The 27655-nt window shown below is 34.0% G+C and overlaps 1 protein-coding gene across 1 annotated transcript in view; it reads left to right on the top strand.

The window, feature by feature from the left end:
- The window catches only part of LOC120634429 (lachesin-like), a 134541-nt gene extending 124797 nt beyond the window's left edge, over positions 1–9744 (top strand). Inside the window, exons 3-9 of the mRNA XM_039904969.1 lie at positions 2531–2738; positions 3387–3545; positions 3724–3852; positions 4456–4749; positions 4829–4924; positions 7410–7520; positions 8810–9744. Coding sequence (XP_039760903.1) covers positions 2531–2738; positions 3387–3545; positions 3724–3852; positions 4456–4749; positions 4829–4924; positions 7410–7520; positions 8810–8889 — 1077 coding nt within the window. The 3' untranslated portion in view covers positions 8890–9744. The remainder of the gene's footprint in view (positions 1–2530; positions 2739–3386; positions 3546–3723; positions 3853–4455; positions 4750–4828; positions 4925–7409; positions 7521–8809) is intronic.
- The last annotated feature ends 17911 nt before the right edge of the window (positions 9745–27655 follow it).

The raw sequence follows: 27655 nt of genomic DNA, 5'->3' as shown, positions 1-27655 counted from the left end.
CGAAAGGCAGGCAACCTTGCGACGATGTTCCAAACTCTTAAGTTTTTTATTGGCTAGGTCACCGATGAGCCTTCTAGCACGATAATGAATAATTTTCTCAATAAACTAGCATATAGGAAGGACTTAAATTGTTTGTTGTACGGCATTCAGACGGATCAAAGTCTGTCAGCTGTTGAATTTTGTGTGTGTGAAAAATTACCAGTACGATAGGTTTACGATTAACCCAGGATTTTTCTTTTGTTTATTACGTATCTTTGTAAGTAGCAAAGGCATAGGACGACAGGTAACGTCCATAATACAACGTTGCTGCTTTATTAACAACTTTTGCGCTGAAGGTTCCAAATTATTCCCGCGTAAATCATTCGTAATATTAAGCCCTGTTTAATAACCCGGAAGCTCCAGGTTACCGAGAGTCAGGCCGCCGTCATTAGAGGGGTTACCATCCCATTGCATAATAAAATGGGCGAAGTTTCCTCAAGTCCATTATAAATTAGACAGCGACTGAGAGCCGTATCACTTAAGATAGGTAAGATGTGACCCGGCACGACTTTGAGCTAACAAACTTCCCCTATATTGCCTCCGCAATCTTGATAAAAAGAACTATCCATGAATCAAACTTAAAGCCGGATTAAGAGATGAGAGGTCTACGGGCAACTTTTAGAGTTCAAACTTGACGTGGAACGAGTATTGCTTTCTATGATTACTTTTTAACTCATCAGTATTCCTCTATATTAACTATTCCTTAAAAACCATATTATTAATATCAGAATTGAAATTGTGAGAATTTTTCACTAGCATTTAACCTAAAGTCAAAGTAATGACAATGAAAACTTCCTGTATTACCCAATAGATATATCTTCATCTGTTCCTGGGCCTGTTAACTTACGTACATAAAGTATCAGTAGAAAGTAAAAACCTATTGTTGTAAGATAGAGCTAGAGCACTTACAAGTTTCTTCTCGGGCACGTGATCCAAAAGTGTAGGTACTTTTGGATCACGTGCACGAGAAGATATCTTGGTACATGCCAACAAATTGGTACATGCAAATGCACACACCTTTTTTTTTTAAAAAAAAACCTTGCTGTTCATTACGCGAAATTGCTTCCGGCTGAAAATTAAAAGTGGCTGGATTGTTTCCAGTATAACAATCTCAGTGAAATGCATTTTAAGCGGTTAATGCCGTGGAAATTGGTGTGAAGCGGGGACGGGATGGCAGCTCATGCAATTACACAGATGTCGCGAGAGGCGCCCGCACCGCGTCTAATGGCGACCCGTAAATGTTCAATTTTGCCCGCTATTAATGTTGTTTCATTTGTTCCACGAAGCCACGAACTGCTGTTACTGTTAGCCATTTCTTTGTCGTATTCTTAGCTAGGTAATTTACAAAGGGTTGTCACGTAGTTCTGAGACCTAGAATACGAAATGTAACATTTTTTTTTTTATATTAACGTTTAAATTACATTAAAAATATTACCCAATCCATGTTCCGAGTATACTCAACTAAACTAATTCAACTAAGCTAACTTGAAAACTCGATAGTATTTCGAAAATAAACTCAAAGAAACCGAAGAATTGTATTATCATGGAAAACAAATAATATTAATCTTGTTTAACAATTGGCTGTAATTACCAAGATCTTTCTAAATTACTTTGATAATATTCGGATTTGAAAATAAAACTGTCATCTAAGAAGAAACGATTCCTTAATTTCCGTTATGTCAGTCGTCAAATTTAGACTCGATTGGAAATCGTTGAAGCAATGCTCTACGTTTTCATTCCCCACCTCTGTCTCATTTTCCTTAACTTAATATCTATTCCTTTTGATACACTGATAAGTTATCGAGATTTTTCTTGTTATTCAAATGATTTCAAAAGTTTATTTTTATATTAAAACTGATCGTTTCACTTATAAAATGTTTGTATTATGTACTATTCTTACTATAATATTTATCTAAGTAGGCAGATACTATTTTAGTTTTGCTTGTATATTATGTAAAAAAACTTCCAAATACTAACTATGTGCAAAACAATATTTGAAAAGTGTTGTATTTATTTTATTTGTATTTTTAATTTGGTTAGGTTTCAATTCGATCGTATTGTTCGTCAATGTCTAGTTTTAAAATTGTTTTCTAATTATTAATTTCATTGAGGAAGATTGATGTACAACTTTGAAGATGGAGTTCGGATCTCGTCAAACAAGCAACATAAAAATGCTCATCAAAGCTTTGGAAATAATTTTATAACTTTTAATATTTTTCACGATAATAATGATTATATACTTTTACTTAACAATAATATTGACATTCGTAGTACCTAATCCTGGCTAATATTATAAGCCGAATGTGCATTTATTTGTCTGTTATGCTTTCGAACCTTAACCACCTTACCAATTATGATGAGAGTTTGCTAAAAGCTTGCATCCTGGAGATGCACATAGGTTCCTTTATATACTGATAAAAAATCTTGTGAGATTTAAAAAACCAGATAAAACCCTGATACAATCTTAATATATTGTTAATTTGGTACACAGGTAGCGTGGATGCATTTCGAACAGTCGGCCATTTTGACAGTTCACAATCACGTGATAACACGCAATCCACGCGTCAGTGTGACCCACGACAAGCATCGAACCTGGTTCCTGCACATATCGGATGTACGCGAGGAGGACCGCGGTCGTTACATGTGCCAGATCAACACCGTCACTGCTAAGACCCAATTCGGTTACCTGCATGTAGTTGGTGAGCTTTTATTCAACATCACCACTTACACGAGATCAGAATTTCTCCGCGGCTTTAAAATGTCCTTTCTAGAGTAAACATCTTTGTTTTCCAGCAAGTGATGTAGAAAAAGTGATGAGAAAGAAACGGCCGTCTTTGTCAAGATGTCACGGTCATATCAATAAAGTTACAGTAATAAATCGGTCTGTGCCATATAGTACGCAGATAACTAACGTAAATAACGTTATATGAGAAAGTTACGTACTTATCTTAATCTTACTGAAAAGTTTATCAAAAACAATATGCGACATATCGGTTATAGCTTTTTTTACGGCTTTCTTGTGTAAATTTTACGTAGAGCTGTTTAAAGTTGTGTGTTATAAAAGATTAATTAATTCATTTCGATCTTCTAGTAAAACTTTTAGTTTTGTTGAACGTTGAATATTTTTTTTTTCAACCTTATAATTAAAGTAGAGGTAGGTTCCTCACATTTATGGACGTAATGTGAATAACAATGTAAATATTAAGATTTTTTATTATTAAGATTGTTAAAATCAGCGGAGGGTGGACCCTCGGTTTTCTTACAGATAACGTAGAAATACTATGTTTTGTTAAGTAAAGTTTCAGCAAACTATTAAAAACTTGTTAACTAGTTATACATGTTTACAGTGCCGCCGTCAATCGACGACTCGTTGAGTTCGAGCGACGTTATCGTCCGAGAGGGCGCCAACGTCACTCTGACGTGTCGCGCTAATGGCTCTCCTAAGCCCACCATCAAGTGGAAACGAGATGACAATTCAAAAATCTCCATCAATAAAGGACACTCAGGTCAGACTTATTGATTAACAATAACCATTGCTCACTTGGAAATAATTGTAATAACCTTTGAGACCCTTGAGTGAGTTTTAATATAATAAAATACTACGAAGTCGAAAAAAGAATGTTGCATTACGATTTCGTGGTCATAGAAGTTGGGGTCATATACTAATAGATCTTTATTTTTTAGTTTCTGAATGGGAAGGCGAGGTTTTGGATATGGCCAGAATTTCACGTCTGGACATGGGAGCATATTTATGTATAGCCAGTAATGGAGTGCCGCCAACAGTGTCTAAGAGAGTCAAAGTTAGCGTCGACTGTAAGTCAAATTGATAAGTTCCTATACAATGTCCTACTTTATTCGTAAGTGCCGAGCTATTATAAAAAAGTGCCATTTGTATTTTCATTTTTAACGGGCAAATATAACGTATTACGTAACTTATATAGATCACAATTTCTTACTTATTGTAAGGTAAAAACATTTGCAGAACAAATATTAATATATTTATTTATTTTCTAATTGGTTTACACTTATGAAGCGGGGATAGGGCTGAGTTCGAATCCCAGCACGCCTCTACTCACCTCTAACTTTTCTAAATTATGTGCGTTTTAAGTAATTCAAATATCACTTCGCGAGGAAACCTGCATGCCTGAGAGTTCGACATAATGATCTCAAATATGTGTGACGTCCACCGATGTGGTGTCTGTGGTGGACTACGGGCTTAACCCTTCTCGTTGAGGGAGGAGACCCGTGCTCTGTAGTGGGCCGATAGTGGGTTGATTTAATGATGATGGTGATTTCTTATTATTTATGTATTAAGAATGCTTGATGTGTAAGATGTTGGTAATAATGCTAGTGCTCTTTCCCTTACCAAATCCAATAGGTATTGTAGCTGGTTAATACATGTATGATTTTTTTTAGTTCCGCCTATGTTATGGATACCCCATCAACTGGTTGGTGCACCGCTATATTACAACGTAACATTGGAATGTTTTACGGAAGCCTATCCAACTTCTTTGAACTATTGGACCCGCGAAGACGGTCACATGATACACGAGAGCTCTAAATACCACATGGAAAATACTGTTGGGCTACCACAGTATAAAACCCACATGAAGCTACTGATCAGGCATATTATTACTGAGGACTATGGGATGTACAAATGCGTGGCAAAAAATCCTAGAGGCGAATCTGATGGAACTATACGACTATACAGTAAGGATTATTTTATACGTTTTAATGCACTTTGGATATATTTCAAGTACCGAGCTTACTTATAACGATGTTGTTTTAGCGTCATCGCCACCAACTACAACTCCAGACCCGAGATCGCTGACCACTCCTCCACCGTCAAGACCTCCGCGTCGAGACACACCACTTGTAGATAAAGGTACAAAAAACATTGAGAACTTTCGCAATTTATCGGAAGACCATTTTGTTTACACAAAACAGAGACATCATATTCTCAATGCTACGTCATATCTTATATTGTTTGAGAGTTTCGCATCATGGTTATCCGACACTAAATACTTAATGTCAGAAGTGTTATATGGTCATCAATATATACAGAGACAATAGCAAACCCATCTTGTGTCACTCTATGTGTATGTATATAAATTTTACACATATTTATCGAAACGGATAGTGTAACTTAGTACATTCTTTGTTAACAGTAGTTTCTACTGTGTGTTTCAAATAAGTCAGTTACTATTATTGAAAGTCATGATATTTCTATTTAATAATACTTACATACCTACGCAAAACGAAATGTTTAAGCTTTTTATTATATTAAATGAACAAAATAAATAAACAAATAAAACAGCGTAGGTAGAACTTCCTCAATAAAATTCACAGTGAAATGTGTTCATTAATATCTGATATCGTTGTCGATAAAATGCATCCAAACAAGATTTTTATGTCAGTGATTTCGTTTATTAAGAGATAATAATACCTTTACGAGTTGTATTCCCGGTGATCGTTCTGTTTATTTTCATTGTTTGCTGCTGTTTCAGTTATTATTAGCGGTCGTATATAGGTTTATAGATCATAAACTATTACGATGCTTTGCTTGTCGTGAAGCTGTTAACAGCATTCAAATATTATGGTCCTCGTAAAATACAAACAAATCATTTATAAACAGTCTTTATGGATAGAGTGTGAAAGGGTTTATGACTATCCCAAGCGATGCATAGTTTATACCACATAAATATACCTACAAGGAATTCTTGTCATACCAGAAATGAACATACCTCATCTTTAGCAATTACTATAAACCCGAAATTGTCAACCAGTAAACTAACTTTTTTATCATTTCTATATTGAAGAGGTTGCCTTCTTCTTTCTTATAGAATTAACATAGTATACAAAATATATTTTTTATTTAATCGCCTTGTTAAATTATGCATCACTAATCAACGTTCTATGAATAAAGCTAAAATTTATAATTACCGTACTTAAACTTTATTAGTACTTACATACTTCAAAGATTTTTTAAAACAGACACTTAATAAAAAGTTAGTATGGCATTGATGGGTTATAATAACTAGCTAGTATAAATAAAATACCTTGTGTCGGTATAAATGATCATATCAAGTTCCAAACCAATCTCATAATACCAGATAGTCATAAGTGCGCGTCATTACTCCACCGTTATTGGGAAGTTGGGCATTCCCCCGGACATGCTGTCGCGCCGGACAACGACAACATCTTGCGCCACAAGCTATTACAGCCAAGTGTCAACTTCTGCCTCCCCTTTTACGAACCAAACAATTTTCCTTTATAGTTTTCATGATTATGATGAGAAAGTGTTTTCTATAAAAGTTACCTTAAATTGTATCACAGTGAATCCGTTGTAAGCATAATTTCGAGACGTCAACTGAATTTTTTTATAAATAAAAAAACAATAATTGGAAACGACTTGCATTTATCCGAATTTTGTTCATTTAATAGAGCAAGCAAGTCAGTCAGTTAGTGGACGTATTCAATCTGTTTATATCACTTATAGCGAATGGTACTTCGTGAATAGTTTGGGAACAGTTTTATATGCACATGAACTTGAAAAATCCATTTAGACGACGACGGATCCTAAGTTTTGCTGCGGGTTGTTTTTGTACGGGGCGGCGACGCAGCGCGGTTAGGACATCGACCGCTATTTCTGTTTTATTTTTTGCTTCCATTACGAATTTACGGCTAGGCCAGCCACTCGACAATATTGCGCAACTTTTCAATATCTGCCGGCCGACCGCCGACCGCCGGCGTCCGCTCCCTTGCCATATTGAATCTTTTCCTTTCCCTAATGAGTGTTGTATCTACTTGTGGTCGTTTCGTTTAAATATCGCATCTTTTTCCGCTTAAGAATATTTTCCAAGGGGAAAACGCGAATCCATACGAATTTAATATTACGATCTTTACATAATTATTTTATCTTCCTTTGATGTTTCCATTTAGTATTTGTGTTCTAATTGATTTTTATTTATTCCACAACGATAGATACAAATATTGACGTAATAACCTAAAAGTTACTAGATACTTACATTTTAGAATAAATAAGATACATATAACGACACAATAGAACTTTTTTTTTTAATTTATTGATTACCTTAACATATAACATAAGATTTAAGGAAATTCAATTTCAATTTCTACCATTTTCTCGTCATATTTCTAGGAGATAAAACGAATTCGTGTATTTGTGAATATAAGTTATCACTCACCTAACAATAATAAAAAAAAATAAGTAAGAAAGCTTTATACGCTTAAATTGGATGTACAAGTAGTAAGAAATAGAACCTCTACATTAAACAACAACGACAACTAATGAATCGAGCTGCAATTGAAATAAAGCCACATTCAATCACGTGTCTCTCCACTCACAGGAACGAAGTATCAATCGAACTTGAACGAGATCGATAAGGGGAAGCAAAAGTCTGACGAGGGTGGCGGGAAGACGCATCTCAACTGGGTGGGCGGTGCATCGCACGTTACAGGTAATTACAGATGCTTTTATTAACGTTCCTTCTATCTTATTATCCTCTCTCCTACTGTGCTCGCCTTTATCGCTAGTGCTTCTGAATTTTACCCTCATATCCACAGAATTAGGAACATACAGAATCCTCATTCATCCAATAAGGTATGCAGCGCATTGTGTCCAAAAACAGTATATACGCCCCGCGCACACCCACAGAATGTAGCTAGCTTACAAACCAGTAATTACAAAGTTTTCCCATTTTATGGAAAACTTTGACAATAATTATTTTAACATTAGAGTTAAAATAATTATTGTCAACTGCTAAACAGTATGAAGTGACAAACTGTTTGTGTTCGAGAAACACTACTAAAGTAGAGTGGTGTTGATGCTTTATTTTATATGCTTCATTTGATTTTAGATGTGTACACGTTTTCTGTATGTTCTTAATTCTATGCATATGTCTATACATCACCAGTATGGATCATACTAGTGTTATAAATTCGATAGTTTGCTATATATGTTCAGCTCAACCTATGCACCGTTCTATCAACATGAGGCTCATGTACAACCTGAAGATTGACAAAGGATTTGTGTTCAGGGGGAATTATTATATATAATTAATTAAAATACATAATATATTTTGCATGTTTTATCCTCGAGTATTCTAATACAAGCTGTTGCCCGCAACATTCAAACTAACAAACGGGGCAAACTATCCCGCGTGAATTGTTAGTTTAGCCCAGGATGTAAATAAACCTATGGGCTATTTCAAACTATTATCTATATCTGTGCAAATTTTCATCTAGATCTGTTAAGCTTATCTGGCGTAAGTGAGTAACAAACATCCATCTAAATCTTCGTATTTTTAAGCAGTAAAGTGTGCGGAATTTGTTGCGTAAAAAAGGCGCGGACCATAACACAAGAGTCAAGTCAAATTAAAACAAAATGTTAATTGGTTGCTCTGTTGCTGCGTTAAAGAAGAAAATAACACGCTCTCTACTATAGTATTAGGATGATATATTTAGTTAAAATAATGTGCAACTATTTGAGACTTTATTAGCTTGTATGTTTGTTTGATTGTCATAGAAAATTAGGTACATTCGAGACACTTGCATTTATGTAGATATTTATTGAATAATACGTTTTTTAAATAGTTGATATAACTTTATTCATACGAGTAAATCTATATAATTACATTTTTATTGATACCCAATCTTGTTACTGAATAATTTCTAAGTTAATCATATATGTTAATTGCAAATATTAGACATAATTATGCAAAAAAGTTTAATGCTACATTGTTTCCAGATAATGCCGAGTGGAGAAGAGGCCATCCAAGGATTTTATTTCTAGTCTACGCACTACTAAAATTATTAGGACTTTTTTAAATGCACCTAAATAAAGATGGCATAAGCGTAAAATGTCTCGTCACTGTCCATAATAAATGTTTATGATCAGCTTTATTCCATTGATCTGTGCCGATCTATTCAACTGGTAAAAAACCTAATGAATAATGATTTATAAAGCCAACTACACTTTTACAAATATACCTATATTTATATGCACTTAAAACTATACTATGATGTAGAGTTCTATCGTAGTCAATTTTATTTTGCACACAATTTGCTACTATGCCGTTAAACTATACCTATCAGGGAGTATATTTTAGAATATTATGTCGCTTAGACTTTTGCTCTAAAAAGAGCTTAAATCAGGAGACTTATTTGATAAATTGGAATCAATGAAATCGGAAATCTCCTCGGAAACAGGTAACGTAGTTTTAATCAATTAGGGACACGTTTAATTCTCACTCACGAGAGTAAGCACTTAAGTTATAAACTGACGATATTTATATATATTGTGTATAAATGTTGTTGTTAAATATATATTATATACTATATTATGTAAAAAGTTCCTTTAAAGTGAATTTACGATATAGCAGATTTAATAAATTGCACATACCTAAGCAAAGGCCGTCTTATTTTAATTCCACCCCTTGTTTATATTTTTTGCTTGACGTGTTTCTCATCAAACATAATATATAAATCACTCATAGTAATGTATGAGGATTCTTAACAATCTGCTAAATCGTGAAACTTATTTGAAATTGATGCACGTGTAATGATATAACTAAAGTGCACTATTATCATAATGTTCATTTTATTTAATAGACTAAGACTGAATAATATATTATGTAATTTATTTTAATGTTTAGCTTATTTGGTCCTCGTGTTGGCTATGACAGAAAGTTGGTAAATAAAATATGTCTTGCCCAAATAATAAAATTAAATAAAGAATTGAAACTATTCTACTACTACTCACAATTAATTTCATTTATTGTTTATACGTTTAAATAAAAATTTATTTCATAATTTCATACTTACCTATATTGGACCCCGAAATAAGACCTGCAAAAGAATGAATGTCATTTTTATTTTTTGTCCCGAAGAATAATTCTAAATATGGCATTTCTTCTAAAACAGTTATTTATTTTACGACTTTGAAATAAAACAAAACTAAACCGAACTTGTATAACGTGTGTAAGAGCGAACATGGAAAATAGGATATTTTGCCAACAAAACGCCAAAGTCTGGAATTAAATTGCAACTTTACTAACTCCGAAGTCTAGTCAGTAAGTATGTGACTTAGAGCACGATGTTTAGGTTTTATTTATAAAACAAGATTTTAAATTCGTTTATTTTTATTTCATTTTATGCAAACATTCAAATTTCTTCAGTCAATTAAAGTTTACTTATATAAGGTATGAACATGTAAATGTTAAAGTTAATATGTTGCCAAAATGCTAATTTGTAAGGAGATGCTACATAGAGTATATGATATTGTTGTAAATATAATTAAGCTAAAGCAATGGAGTGTTTTTAATGACAGAGTGTATCGATTGTTCACAATATTGTGCATTGTACGAGATATTAACATGCGTGTCTACACGTAATAATACTATTAACGAGTAGAGAATAAAGAATAAAGCTTGTTTTAAGTCTTGTGTTTTTTTTGTATTAAAATCCTCATTATTTAAATTATTTAAATCTGAAGGTAAAGGTTTTTTTATTCTTGATCTATCGAATATACCAAAGTTTTTCAGGTATGGCTATGTAGCGTAATGCCTTATGAATTGTGAGAAAAAAACGTGCCATTATTTTATATTAGCTTGGAAAAAAATTTAATATCTAAGTACCATTCAATAATAACTCTATATACATATAAATATAACTCAATAGCAAGTACACAGCTTTAATGAATAAGGTTTAAAGATTGCCTTTTACTTTGATGTTACAAAAGTTTAGTTTAGAGCCAAGACTTGGTAGCAGATTTGCGTTAATCAAAATTTATGTAAAGAAAAGAAAAGTTTGTATCCATCATACTTTGATGGACCAAAATGCTTAGAAACAATCTGCGGCGGTACGTCGGAGATTAGGGCGGGCTTTGGGGCGCCGAAAAGGCTCCAACTACGTATGGCCACCCGCCAACTCCAAAGCCAATCTAACTTCTTTTAAATGTGTTTTTGATGTAAAGAACACATTACGGCACGCATCGCCACCCGCCCTCCAAATCTTCGACTAAATTAGCTTTTGATTTGTAGAAGTAAAAGTTTCTTATTCCTTACTCAGACTCCGTCACCTAGGTACCACGTTGACTGTATTTCAGTATCATTCAATACTTTGAGTTTGATTCTGGTACAATGTACTCTATTCAAATCAGTGATAGCTTACTCTGAACGTCCACCGACCGACCTCAAGTCTCGTCGGAGCGATTTCGTGTTTAATGTATGCAATTTAACTTCTTTTAACTGTGAACAAAAAATATCTTGAGAAAACCGTTCTATAAGTTCTCAGTAATGTTCTATGAGGCATGCCAAGTTTACCCATCCGCACTCGGCCAGCATGGTGTACTACGATCTTCTCATTCTGAGAGAAGTATATAGGTAACAGAAAAATATTACAGCCCTAGATAGTACATACGCGTACACATACACGGTTTAATGTGTTAATGTGATTCCAATTTATTATAATTTTGTTGACATCAATGATAATTTAAATATACTTTGAGATTGTTAATATTTTTCCAAATTTAGTTTAAATGTTTATGGACAGTAATCTAGCAACTACCTCCATACCAAAGCTGATATACTGTTTCGTAATTTATAATATGATATACCTACTTATTATTCCTGTATGTTTCTAATAGTACACATACCAATTACAAGTTCAATATTTGCTAGTGTATTTTCGGTAATCTATCCGTAGTAAAGTTTTTGAACAAATTTTGACCCTTTTAAAGTTAAACTTAAAGTCGAAATTGGATTGTCATACCGGAATTACTTAACACATTCTTGGCAAACAGGGTAATATTTGTAACAGTGGGCTCATTACTTAGTGAACGGTGCAGTAGGTGTGTTCGAGCTTCCGTCGCAACCGGATATCAAGGGACGGCCAAATAAAATTAACGATTTTACCGATTAACTCGATCTACTGAATACAAATCTATGGCTATCTTTATCTTTAATTTTAATCTCTACTACAATATTATAAATGTGAATGTAAGTTTGTTGGTTACGCTTTCTCGCATAAACTACTAAACCGATCATCATGAAACTTTGCAAACATATTTTTGAAGGTAGAGAAGTAACATGATGCGGTTGAGGATGCTTTTTATCCCGAAATTAACATCAGTTCTTTTGGGAAAGGGGACGAAAGTGTTTGACGATTTTACACCTTAACGCCGTCAAATGATAACCGATTTAAATAATTACTTTTGTACTTTAGAGGTCATAATATCTGTTTAATTTTGCCAAAATTTCGTGCAGATCTGATGAATGTGATTGGAGATAGAGGACAAAACACCTCAGCGGACGGCAGCGAACCCGTTTTTTAAGGCTTAGCTATCCTACATACCTAAAGTGCTGCCACATTTATAAGGCCCTCAGTGCTAGGACTTAATATAAGTTGTCATAAATGTTATTCATTACCATTAGCATATGAATAATGCGATTTCGATGCTTCCTTTAACGATTACAATTCTTTGTAAGTGATAGGAGCTGAGACTGATTAGACAGTTCTTATTAGATATTGTTTATTATGTCAATTGAAGTTATTATTAAAAACTACACCAATTTATAACTTTTCTTAAGATAAGAAATACACAACTTAAAAATTTCAATAGAATTACACCTAAATTTAATGCCACATGCCTTTGAAAAACAAAAACAAACGCAGACGAAGTCGCGGGCAACAGCTAGTGAAACTATAATTGTATGATTCATCATATCATCATACCAACCCATTACCGGCCCACTACAGGGAACGGATCTCCTCCCACACTGAGAAGGGTTTAGATCATAGTCAACCACGCCTGCCTAGAGCGGATTGATGGACACCACATGCCTCTGAAAATATTATGGAGAACTCTCAGGTATGCAGGTTTCCTTCCTATGTTTTCCTTCACCGCTGAAGCAAGTGATATCATAGTTATTTAAAACGCAAATAACTTAGAAAAGTTAGAGGGTCGTGCCGGGGCTCGGATTCGGCCCCCCGAAAGTGGAGCTGATGTCTTAACCACTGGGATATCACCGCGTGATTGGATACTTTTTTGAATGATTTCATAAAATAAAATATATATTATTAAAAGCTAGCAGTAGCTAGCCGAAAGCTATATACTATATTTATATATATATATATATATATATATATATATATATGTATGATGCAACTTTATATTTGACTAAGCTGTGCGGTAATATACCTATCACGAAACCTTAAATCATATTGACAATAGCAAATGACCGTCCCAGGAAATTTCAAATACAGTTTTAATTTTTTTATCGTCGGGAAATCCTCAGAGGGTGTTCTTACTCAACGCCAGGAAAGAGGAGAAGGTTGTCCTTGTTTTGTCTGTTTGCTGAGGAGTTATGTCTTCTAAGTACAATAATATTGCCCAAGAAAATTAGGCATAACCAAGCTGATGATACAACAAGCTCCAGAGCAAAAATAATTGTTGAAATAAGTTAAGATTTGACAGAGAAGGAACCCTATAGTTTTTTGGGATATATATATCCCGAAATAGGCTGTTTCGAAATAATAAACAGGCACATCAATTTGTTTAACAGATTCCATAATACAAATTGTATTAACTTTCTATATGTTAATTATTGATCATTGGTATAAAAGTAAATATTTTATTTTGTTGATTTAAACATCCTTAAAATAATATATATTCAGAGCCACTTATATCAAAGAAGAACCTAGTGGTACTCATTCCGAGAAAAGCGTATAAAGTTTGTAGTAAAGTTAAGAGGGCGAGTATTCTTTAAGATTGCAATAGATGGCTAAAGTCTGGTTTTATAGAATATGTCTAACCAGTCTGCTCTTATAATTTAGAAGTCGTCGTGATAAAATATTTATTCTCGACAAAGAAGTTTCGATTTACATTCGTAAAAATACAACTCTAAATTTACTACTAAAATAACGTCTCAGAATTTCTCTTTAAAGTCAGCGTTCAGATTTAAAATTAGGGTCCTTTTATCTAAAGCAAATCACTGAACTTGGACCACGTTTTACAAAGTTGCGATATCAAAGCCGGGGGCGGTCTGTTAGTCCTCTTTTTAACTTTAGCGGCTTATTTAAGCCAACTTTTATGAAGTAGACTTAATTTTACACTATTTTAAAAGATTTTTTAAAAAGTATGTGTAATTCGTTTAATGTGTTCCTGGAATAGTATGTGCGCTTGATATAATTTAATGGATTTGACTGTAAGATATTTAAAGAAGGTATAGAGTTATTTAGTTTAGTAGATGAAACGTGAATTTATGGATTTTTTTTGATTTCATAATTAATGACTGGCTGATTCCCGCAGTTTTACCCGCTTCTATGTTATAGACTTATAGTATACAAACCGCGATATTATAGAAGTAAACTCACAAATCTTCCAAAACGAATAAAACTCTATTGATGTAAGTTATATTTAACCAGTTTAGTAAGACATACGTCAGTTTTTTTATTCCATATATTTGTATTGAATTCCTTTATTCCTCATTTTATCAACGGAATACGGCAAAATAGTGGAGCTGAACGAAGAGAATTTCCGCAGGAAATCGTCGACAGGTATTTGCCGGAACACACCTACGTAGTCTGCCAAGCAGTTGTAACCTTTGATTCCGAAATTAGAGCAAAATAACTTTAAAGTTATTTTAATGTGGTCAAGACTACTACGAAAATGAGATCAAACTCTGTTCTTTAATGTAGTTAGAAAGTTCTAGTCTTTCATGGTAGATCAGCTCAATGGTGCCAAAATGGTCTGTATTTTGTAACCGTATAATTGTATTCTGTTTCTTTGTTGCTATTTGCAACAAATAAACAGAATACAAAACAAGTAAAAGTACAAGTATCTAAGTAAATTAATGCCAGAAACATAAATTCAAATTCAAAATTTCTTTATTTATGTAGGCCTATCACAGGCACTTATGAAGCGTTCATGCATAAAGGGGATGGTGCACCATTTTAGGTTATTTTGATCTTTGGTAAAGAGGACAGAGTTGTCAACTAAACTGGACATTAAGATTACATAAACAGCTATTAAAAAGTACAGAACATTACTTAGGGATTGTGGACACTGCGTCAAATTTCAACTGTAGAGAGGATAAACCTACTAACAAAATTATAAATCGATTTATTTCTCTACCCAAAAGTTTGAGGCCTAATACTCCCCAATAACGTGATAGATAGCCTCTTTTGTTCCAAAATCTTGTTATAAAAGTATCTTTTTAAAGCTATTCATGCAGTATAGCCCAGTGGGTAGGATTTCGACCACACTTTCGGGGGGGCAGTTCGAAACCCTGCACGCACCTCTAAATTTTCTTCTATGTGCATTTTATGGAATTAAAGGAAGATAAACATCGTGAAGAAGCCTGCATGCCTGAGGGTTCTCCTAGCCTTAAGCCCGTCTCATTGTGGGAGGAGAACCGCGCCTTGTAGTGGGCCGGCAATGGGTTGATACGATAGTGCTACATAGAGCAGCAACTCTTTGAACTAATGCTGCAATAGTGGAAGCTTGCTTTCGTAGAGGCCCTTGTAAGGCCCCAATTTGAGCTGCTTAACGTTTTATTTCATCGTGGTAGGGTTTTATTACAGTAACAGACAAATAAAATCGTGCATTCACACGTGATTATACTTTAAAATGTTTTTACCAAACAAAAGAGCCTCTCCGTCTCTCAATCCGTCTGTTTTTCTTTTAGCAGGCTTTATGTCTTAAAATAAATTATGTAGGGAATTGAAATTCTACACAATGTGTATTAATATTGTTCTCACAAATAATGAAAAAGGTTGTCAATGATCATATTGCAGCCATGGTAAGGGCGCACCCTCCCTATTGAACAATCTAAAATGTACTTCCTCACTTTAACCGATTGACGTCCACTGCTATGACATAGAGCTTAGCTCAGCTGCTACTAAAAAAAAACCCGAAATAAATTTCATCGCACGCTCAATTTGCTAAAACCACAAAGTGAAAACAAAGCAATGTAATAGGGTTTGCGAGTCTCGTTTCGCTCCACATTGAAGCAGCCATAATTTCCAGAAGGCAAATTAATCCGGCACGGGCGGCCTGATCGGCGCCGGTCAGTGCGTCCTCGCATACTAATGCTATTGTTTATCGAAGGGGCTAATCTGTGCGTACCAGCCGTTACTGTCCACTCTCGAAATTATAACGGATCACTTTCAGCCGTCTCTAATCCGGCTACCTCGTTTAAAGCAAATGCGCCGCTCAATCTCGATCACACCTTTCTTATTCATGATCGAGTTTTCAATGAAATGTGAAAGAAATAAATAAATAACATAATATATACACTTCAGCCATGAAATAAATTAATACCCTTAATTTGAATCATATGGGTTGACTGACTTTCCACCAATGATATGCGAGGAATGTGGTGCCAGATGTCGTTAGTGAGAATCACACCAATCGTATTCACATTCACTTATGTGATGAGGTTTATGGAAGTCTCGAGGGCTTAATTTTGGCCCGCCCGAGTCGAGCATCTGAGTTGCTCTGCCACTTACACCATATACAGTTTTTTCTCAGGGTTACACACGATTTGTCACAAATTGTTGATAAAAAGGTATTTCACACCCTACAGCTTAGAACATTAAGTTTAAGTGCATAAAATTAGAAAATTGCTACGAGTAGATAAAGTTAGTTTTTGAAATGAGGATCTAAAAAGTTTAAATCAAATTTCTTTTGATCGTTTTGCTTTTACTATTACTTGTTCCAAACGCGCTCTGTTCAAAGATATTTGTTTATGTACCAACTGGGCCATCTCAAAATTTAATCCTGTACACCAAAAAGCAATCTTGCAATACAAAAAAATAATGCACCAAACATTTACGTCCATCATAACATGTGTTAAGTTGTAAAAAAAATACCCTCACTGAGTGATAATAAAGGTAACCCTCAGCGGCGGCACCTTTATTGTTATCGAATAAAAATAATCCCGGGATTTTTTGGGATGATCGTAAATTATGAGAGAAGCCGGGTTGCCTCCCCGGCCTGTAGTCCCGGCGCAAAGCCGTAAGTGTTGGCTTTCTCGACACGCCATTACGTCTTGTAAAGGCGCAAGATATAAATGTTACAGCTTGTTTTATTTGCATTATCGGCTATCCAGATTTAACTGGTGCTTTTTAAGATCTGAAATATTATTATAAGTTTGACACCAAATGTAGGGGCTTTTGTGGTTGCTATATTATTTTAGCTTGAAAAATATGAAAATTTTCCTAAAAGCGTACTAGAATTAGATGGAATATCGTAAAAATCAACAAATAGTTTATTTATGTTAACTATAGCGACGATAAAATGTTATTAATATGGATAATTTCTGTAAGTGGCAATAAAAATTCAAACAACATCACCTTTTATTAATAAAATATTAATATTTACCATAATAGCAAACATAATTATCCAGAGCGCGGCGAAACAGTATCAAATGAATAAATAAACAGTCTTTGTTTAATAGTAATTACGTTAGCGGTCACATTACGGTAATGTTTATTTGCGACACGGAGCTTATCTAGTCTCCTCAAACGGTAGAAAATTGGTGGTTGCAAGGTAGTTAACCCTTGCGGGAGGACAAGTCGCCGCGGAGGCGCGGTGAGAGGGGCACGGGCCGCATGCCGTAAGCCCCGCAATAGATAAAACCGTGATAGAACATGCACCGCACCGTTGCCATGAATAATTCATCAGTTTCAGTTGCCACTTTGTTGGTATCGGTGGCTTTTCAGCGTTTCACACCGCCAAAAATGTGCGTCGCGCCACATTATTATCGGATCATGCGTATTCTTTTTGTCATTACGTTAATTCGATGATGCTCTGAATTTGTTTGTGAATGTAACGTTTAGTCTGATATCGCGTGGCTTCCCGTAATTTGTGTAATTTGGAATTTTTATGAAAACAATAAAAGTAAAATGAACGAAGACGATCGGCATTCTTTTAAAGCTTTTAAAGTTTTTAAAGATGTCAAGTCTAGTTGAATTACGAAATCTAAGTGGAAATCGATATCATAACTTTATAAATAGACACTAACCACACCAATGGTCCAAAAATGGTGTAGTAAGCTTATGAATATAATCCGAACAAATTTCACTTCAATCCCATATTCACTTATAGATAAACTCAAAAGTAAATTTATTAAGTTTGTCCAAATTCTTTGGGGATATTCTAAGGCGTAGACGAGATCAACCACTTTTTTTCCTGCAAATTGCACCCATTATGTTACTGAGTATGTCTTGGTGAATAGCCCAGCTTCATTATGGGTTTACATAATGTACAAATTTAAATACGAAGTATTTGAATAACCAATGAGTGCATTGCTACTCGACTGTACCAATTGCTCAGTTAATGCCCTCTTTTATCTCAAGCTTTTATTAAACTCTACTGCACTAAGTCCAGAGAGGTTAGACTTAAAGCAATTAGAAGTTTGTACTTAAACCAAATTAAAATTATACCATTTTAGAGCAAACCTATCAAACAATATTATCATCTGCATCACTTCTTCACTATCATACTTTACAGTCAATCAAGAGCCTTTCTCTGTTTGTCTTAAATCTCTAATCACGTAAAGATTTAGTTGAAAATTTCACTAATAGATTTTTAATTCGTTATAATCTATGACATACATATTCCCGACGCGACGATATTGCCGACCTCCGTGGTGACTGCACCACGGAGGTTGCAGGTGAGCGCTGTGATGTGTCTTATATCGTGTTCGATCCCCAATAGTTCCAATTTAGGAATTTATAATTTCTGCATTTTCTCTCGTCTGATCTGGTGGGAGGCTCTTAGACCATGGCTATTTACGGTCCAACATCTGGTACGATGTTGCGTAGAAGCCGATTAGAGTTTTATCTTATCACTGCATAACCTTAATAGGTAGGCCCGTTAAGATCTTAGACTGCATCATCGCTTACCACAAAGTGCGATTGCAGTCAAGGGCTAACTCGTAGTGGCATGAAAAGTAAACCACCTGGGTCCAGCGGGATAAAAAGCTGGGAAAGATAAACAATAAATAAGAACTCTGCTATAGCGGTGTGCTCTTATAAGGGCAAGCTGACTTTCTGTCACAGGAATTAACTTTTAACCCCCATTTAAGGTGGATTTGTCGAAGTCAGTTAAAGATTAGAAGCAAAGACTTATCGAGAAGGGAATTATCGTTCCGATTTGCTGCTGCGTAGAAATTTCGAGATTAACGCTTAAGGTAAAGCCAGCGCAACACAATATAAGCGCAAAAACATATGTTTGTTACGAAATCACATTACAAATATCTGAATTTCTTTGCTTCTCTACACTATAATATGCATGTTTACTTCATATAAACCTTGCTTTTGAATCACTCTATTTATTGCTGAAGACTAAGTTAGAATCCGTTGCATAATTTGATGGGATTATTAATGACAATAGCTAAAACCTACCGCAAAATACTTACGTAGATAAGTAATATGAAATTGACCGTTTTCGCAAAAAGCAACACAAATATAACTCTAAGTCAATTAGCTTACGAAACTCAATCCAAACTTGCATACTTTTTTATGAAAACTTAAAATCTCCCCCTACCAAAAAAGGTGATTTAATGTCTCCTAAAACTTTGCTAATCTGGCTCGTGCGATATTGTTAAATAAGCAACGATACCGTCTAAGTGCCACAGTGGGTAAATAAGCTAGAAACAATACACATAGATTCTGTATATCTGCAAAAGACACTTCGTTGCAGCCGGAGACGTCGAGACGCCGCAAGTCTGTAAACAAGATAAAGCCGCTTACCTCGGCCAGAAAGAATATAAGACATTATATATTTTAGTACAAAAGATTTCATTGCACGATATCTTACCACAAGGTGTCAAAGGCTACATTTATCAACATCTATACTTATAATAAAACTGTAACTGGAAGATTTCTGTACATTTAATATATTTAGAAAGTTTTGATCGAGGGATGCTATATAATAAATATATAATCAACACTGAGTTCAAAACAGATTTTTTTTTTTTGTCTATCTGTCTGTCTGTCTGTCAGGGCATCACGTGAAAACTACTGAACGGGTTTAAATAATATTTTGTATAGTGGTAGCTGATACTCCGGGTATATAGGATACTTTATATCCGGATAAACAATAAGTTTCCTCCGGGAAATGAGAAGTAAATTTGTATAAATTTTACTCCATAGCTCCGTTAAATTTGAACTGAATTTAATAATTTTTATATTTGAAAGTGCTTTCTATCAAGCATGTATCGTCTAAGTTTAATGAATATCCGATAAATATTATCGGAGATGAAGGACATAACTCTTCACAGATAACAGCAAGTCGCAAGGCATATGAGACAACGATATATGGGTATGGGAATATTTTAAATGCGAAAGTTTTTGAGAATGGATGTATGGATGGGTGGATGTTTGTTACGCTTTAAAGCCACAACGATAGAACCAATTTGGCTAAATTCTTCTTTAAATTATTGGACCGTTTAAAAGTTACGACGGGTATAGTCAAAGTCAAAGTCAAATATTCCTTTATTCAAATAGGCACATAGATGGCACTTTTGATGCGTTATTGTATACAAAATGTGTACATAGTAGTGAGTAGTGATGGCGATAACTACAATCGTAAACTTAAAACTAAAGCTACGAGGGTTCCAATCGCGCCCTGGTCTAAGAAGAAGCCCATATAGAAATGCTAAGAGCGCGAACAATGCAGAGACCCGGCCGCGTATATAGTTTGGAAATAAAACTGGACCCGGTAGGTGGCGTTGCAATTAGGTTATTGGTTTTTTAAGATATTATAGCGGATAATAACCGATTTGATACAGACGAAGTTGCGCGGGTCAGCTATTAATAATAATAAAATCTTTTAGTTGGGAACAAGAACACAGCAGAAAAATAATTAAAATATGCAAATTAAGTACAACTGTTGAATTTGAATAACTTTTATTAAATAAATCAGTCAGTTCTGAGAATAAAAAAACAGGCTGCTTAGACATATCTATCATAGGTGTCATGATTTTAATAATAAAAAAAATATATCATAAGATATCCTTTTCGGTTTGACCAAAACAACTGCTTTTTTTATTCCGCTACAGGTTGGCCCTTGACTTCAACCTCAACCGATGAGGTACATGCCGTTTAGAAATCCATACCCAAATCATGTACCTACCGGAACGCTAAATCGCTCATTGGCACGTCTCACGGTATGCTTGGAATATGTCCATACGTTCGTTTTAGTAGCTAGTCGCAAAACGCGATTTATCCCGTATAAAACGTTAAGAAGGAAAAAAGTGTAAGTAACTATTATACGTTATAGCTATATAGAAATGAGCGTCATGTTAACTTAAGTAAAACGTTTGACGGAAGTTACCATCAAACGTACCCCAGTATACTATTTTTTATTCTTATACTATTTATTATTACTACTCACCTGAGTAATAATAACCAATACTTTATAGGAACTATATCAAACTATAGGCATACCTCTGGCAAGCACTTTACTATAATATAATCAAACACAATATTATGTCCCAGGGACTCCCTCCAATCAATTAAGATTGTGAACAACATAATATTATAAAATCCAGTAGGATCATATCTACCTTGTACACTGTACTTGTATGGAATTATAAAAAACTATTGTATCTTTTAAACGAGATGATACTAAAAACCTAAGATTACTTGCTTGGGATTGCGGTATTAAAAATTCTGAATCCGTACACGAAGGAAATTAAACTTATTTAACAAAAACCATATATTAATGTCAACCACCTTTTCCAGTCACAGACGCCGCGCCGCCATCGCCAGGTCGTCTCCGAGACGACCGTAAACAAGATAAAGCTGAACTCGCCCGGAAAACAGATTGTGCGAAATATCAAAACTTAATTCATTATTTCTACGAAACTATCATTCTTAAACATTAAACCCAGTTTGTGTTGCATGTTCTAAGCATAAACATTTATATTTGTATGGAATTAAATCAATTTGACAAAGACAACGCTATTTACTCAATAGCAGAAAGGTACAATTCTGGAAAAACACAAAGAGCGCTGGCAGTACAATTTAGTACCGAATGTTTTGTAAAATGATATAAGATTATAATTCCTTTCTATAAAAACCTTCTAATCGTTTAATCCTATACATGAACATATTAAACACCTGCCTAGTAAGGCAGGTATTTAATATTTTCTATTGCAGTAATACTGCCTATGAAAGTGTAGTAACAATGCCTATATGAGAATTAATGTTTGATACGCCTTTTGAAAAACATTATTTTGTTTTAGTGACGAAAAATAAAATATCATTTAAATAGTTACGTTTTGGTAATTTCATAAAAGTACTGCAAGCGCACTTTTTATATAAATGGGGTTAGTGTAAGACAGATGATCTGGGAGTGTCCATAATGTTGCTTTAAACAAATCTACATTCATAAAAAAAGAAAACTGTAAAAAGGATACTAAATATTAACACCAACGCAAAATAATAATTTAAATCAGCAGAAGGATAACAATAATGTCAGTCGTCGTCAGAATAAAAACGCGGTTTTTGGATCTCTACACAAAAGCACGTTGTTTTTTTTTATTAAACCCTAAACCAATATATGTTATCGTATTTCTCTATAATTCCGTTAATTCTATACGAAAGTAGTTAATTACGGTTAAAAACCAAAAATGTATTTCTGAAATTAATTTTGCTTTTAATTAGTTGATGATTATAACCAACAATTATGGAAAGTCTCTCACTCTCAGATGTAGGTGAATTCCAGTAAATCGAAAACTGCGTAAATACCTACAGTTTAAACACGCTACGAAATAGTTGGCAACGTAAACGAATATGTAATTGTATCCTAAATCCAACATTTTTATCAAGAGAACTTTGTGGATTTACAAAGCATATTCTGGTAATAGACATAAAATTTGTAATATGCTATATAACTTTAACAATAACATTAAAAAGTTTGCGCTTAAAAAGAAAACTGCTGCATCAGAAAGACATTAATTAAAACTTTTTTTATTTTCTGATTTTTTCATGCCACAAAAAGTGTTTATTGTCGAAGCTGTCCCATTGAAAAGATTTAACCGGTACAATGATGTATTCTTCATAGTTTTTGGTTTTATAGTGAACTTGGCATACTATGTTGAAATTTCTACGACAAACCCTATATCTAGACGATTAATTTTAGAGGGTGCAGAGGATTTATAATACAACTTTTTTACTTCATTGAATATTCTTTGAACTTAATAATGAGGAGTTGGATTTGGTGGATACGACAATCTTTTTAGGAATAACTTTAGATGCTAAGCTTCAATGGGGCCCACATATAAATAATTTAGCGAACAGACTTAGTTCTGCAGCATACGCGGTAAAAAAGATTCGTCATATGACAAACATAGAAACTGCTAGGCTTGTTTATTTTAGTTATTTTCACAGCATTATGTCCTATGGCATTTTATTATGGGGTAATGCTGCTGATATAGATTCTATTTTCGTCCTGCAGAAAAGGGCTGTTCGTGCGATATATAAAATGGGCCCAAGAGAGTCATTAAGGGATAAATTTAAAGAAGTTAAAATAATGACGGTGCATAGTCAGTACATATATGAAAATTTAATTTATGTCCATAAAAATATATCAAAATTTAAAAAGAAAATGCACTGTAACAATATAAATATTAGAAGCAAAAATAAACTCGTTGTGCAGTTTACTAGGCTACACAAAATTGCAAATTCATTCAAGGGCAATTGTATATTATTTTATAACAAATTACCAAATGAAATCTTTGAGTTGTCTCTCAATAAGTTCAAAGTTTATATAAAACGTAAGCTTACAGAAAAATCCTATTATAACATTAAGGATTATTTAAACGATAAAAAAGCTTGGGTGCGAATTGCTCTAGCTTCATAGCTTAATTTAAATTTACTGGAAGATGGTGATAACAAAAAAATAAATTTACCCGGCTAAGTTTGTTGTGGGCTCTTCTTAGACCAGGGCGCGTTTGGAACCCTCGTAGCTTTAGATTTAAGTTGGCGAACGAAGTTATCACCATCCCGTTACAATTATGTAAACAATTATGTATGAACGCTTCATAAGTGCCTGTGATAGGCCTACATGAATAAAGAAATTTTGAATTTGTATTTGAATTTGATTTATTTTTTCCCCGAGGTGAAGATTTAATGAATGAATAAACACACTTTTATTGTACACCACATAAGCATATATAAAAATTGAAAACAAAAATTTTACGAAAAGTATACAATTTGGCGGCCTTATCGCTACATAGCTTTTAGCTTACTTTTATTAGAACCAAAAGTGGCACAAAAAATTATTATGGCTTTAGACTTATCAACTAAACTCTTAAAAAAATTTATTGATTAGGTTTTATTGACTAATTGTTTGGGATTTATTGACTTATTGATTTGATTGATTTATTTATTGATTTGACACCTGACTGGTCTTATTAGATTAGGATTTATTGTCATAGCATACTTAAACTAGTCTAATCATCCAATGCCGAACTTTTTATTAAATTTTTTCCATGCTGAACTTTTTATCCATGAGAAACGGTATTCTATATCCATCAAAAGGACACGAATAATTTGATTATGTGCTTTGATTTCAAAATAGGTCCAGTAATTGAGTCTTATATAGGTAAAAAACAAACAGACAATATTTTCACGTTTATAATATGATAATGTTTATTATCGTACTTTAACACGTTTATAATACCGAATTTTACGATAAAAGTCCAAGCCGAGCAGTGGTTTAGATCTTAGAATAAGCAAAATAGCCCACATAATATTATTCCGTACATTCGAATAAAAGTTGGATTGGTAAAGTTTTGGCGCATGTTTAGGTGGTTCATGTCTGTGTGATCTTTCTGAGAACATACTTGACGCATGACGAACTGAATGAGTTGAAGTGTTAATGACATTCATCATGTTCTGACAGATTTCATTTATCAGAATTTATGAAGTTCATTGCATGTTTCCAGCTGATACGCCCTGTACGACTATGAACCAGAATATAAGAAAAAATAAACTAAGTTTTTTTCTTTTTGACGAATATCAAACAAATACCTTCACATTTAACACCATTACTCAGGTAATATAATATATATATATATATATTTGGTTCAAGCAGAAATAAAATCCGTTTTAACATAATATAAAGTAATACAAACAAACAAGGTCGAGATAATGGATGGCACGACCGTGACCATCAGGCAGGGCGTCTATACTCATAAATCTCTCGGCAATATGAGACCACTACATCACAATAACCCCTTCCCGCTGCGATGTGATAGTGCCATCGCTTCATTCTGTACACGATTTATTAAAATTATTACTATAATTTACCAGAAGCTATTGTTAGAATATTTATTCATTCTAAAATGTGGTAGAGTCAGCCTAACTTATGTTATCGAAAGGATGAATTTTCTCCGTAGTCGTAGATGTATCTAAATAAAAACCTGGTTAATTTATTTATATATATTTTCAGTTTCCCATAGAATAATATGTAACTCAGATCTAGTTTTAGACATATCTGTTCAGATCAGATATGTCCTCTACATTTTCGGGCTTTCAAGGTTCCGGTAGCCTATACCGGAACCTTGAAACCCAACATAGACTTTACGTCTTTGTATGTGTTTACACCATATGATCAGGGTATATCTTGGTTAGGATATCTGGTTATTTGTACACAGAGCGGTGTCAAAAATAAGCAGGACTGCGAAAGTAGGTAAGTAAACGAGTTTTTTTTTTTATTGGTAAGACAATTTTTGTTTGACTAATTTATTTTCTTATGATAAAATAACTGAGAATTATGTTTCGGTTATTAATAGAAGCCCTTTAATAACGTTGTATTCATATTAAGGTAACCCTTTCATCCGCTAATAGTTCGAATGGTAATAGCTGTGTTTTACATCTGAGTGAACTCCGCAGATTTGATGACAGATGCTACTTATAGTTGTGTATACGCTGAGCAGGGACAGGGTGAAACGCGTTCTCATTATTCAAATGCATCGAAGCAAATTATGGTAATCTGGGAAACCTGCTCTGTTTCACTAATATTAACACATAAACTTTGATTATCTAGCTCATAATGCGTACAGTTTTATTCATTCAATATTACTATGTTTCGGTTTCCAAATCACAAGTTCATACTTTATTTATTTAAATTACAACATTAAATTTAATTATATTTTATTTCATTCTTGAGAATATCGCCTTGGTAAATATTCTTAAGAACAATATAAAATATATAATTAAATTTAAATAAATAAAGTATGACCCGATAAAGCGCATCACACTCACGCAACAGGCCAACAATAATTAGCTATGCTCTGAGTCTGCTTGAACTCCGCGTTATCAAATTAGTATTGAGGTTTAAGAAATAGAAGAGAATAACACATCCATAAGAAAGAAAGTAGGTACTAATGCCCGTTAGAGGCCAATGTACTGCAAAAGTAATTCCATCAGAAGTTGCAGTAATAGTCGGAAATATGTAGATGTCTAGTAGATCTGCAGACTGTTAGCTCACTGGTTACCACCTGCCGGATTTTTTAAAGTCATCCCCACTACACATAGTGTGTTTGTTTTCTTGCTATCTAAGCAACTAATGAACTTGATTTTTGGCGTAGGCTTTAATAAATGAAAGATAGGGTACTATTTATACCAAACAAACGGTTTCCAGGACAACGGACGAGGGCAACAGCTAGCGGTATAAAGTCAAAGTCAAAGTCAAAGAAAAAAATGTCTTTATTCAATTAGGCCCATAGACGGCACTTTTGATGCGTACATTATTACATGAGAAATGTACACACAGTAGTGAGATGACGACGATAACCATATTTGTAAACTTTAACTGAAGCTACATAGGTCCCAAACGCGTCCTAGGCTAAGAAGAAGCCCACAAAGAACTTAGCCGGGTGTTTTTTTTTGTTCTCACCATCTCCTATTGTCATTTAAAGTTATTAGAAGAGCAACCTGGTTAGAGCAATAATTCACACGCAAACTTTTTTATCGATTACATAGTCCTTTATACTAAAACAAGCTGACCCGCGCAAATTCGTCTGGATCAAATCGGTTATTATCTGTTTTAACATATTAAAAAAACTAAGAACCTAACTGCAGCGCCACCTACAGTTTTATTTCCAAATTATACACGGCCGGGCGGCCCTCTGCATTTTTCTTGCTTTTAGCATTTCTATACCTACCCGTTGTAACCTCTAAACATAGGTCTAATTTGAATAATTTAAAGAGGACTTTGCAGGTACATAATCGATTTATATTATAAAAATAATTTATTTGGATAAGGATTATATTCATAATAGGGATGCCACCATCTTTAAATTGTACCCGTGTTTTGATTGACAAATTTTAATAAAAAGTGGTTATTGTGAGCTAACAGTTAGACATATAGCCTCCCAGACTTTCTTGTACGTAATAATTATGACATGTAGCACATTATTTTTATGTATTATCAATCATTTTTGCGGCGAACGCCAGTAAAGCTTGAAGTCAGTATGACATCTTTAACAAACATCGTTATATTTCAGCCAATTTCGAGAACACCATACTAAAATAAAATAAAACCTTACGCATAAGTCACTCTGTTCATTAG

The sequence above is a fragment of the Pararge aegeria genome, chromosome 2 (assembly GCF_905163445.1).
Source record: "Pararge aegeria chromosome 2, ilParAegt1.1, whole genome shotgun sequence".
NCBI classification, from domain to species: domain Eukaryota; kingdom Metazoa; phylum Arthropoda; class Insecta; order Lepidoptera; family Nymphalidae; genus Pararge; species Pararge aegeria.
The sequence above is the reverse complement of the archived record's forward strand: the minus strand, read 5'-3'. Positions and strand labels throughout refer to the sequence as shown.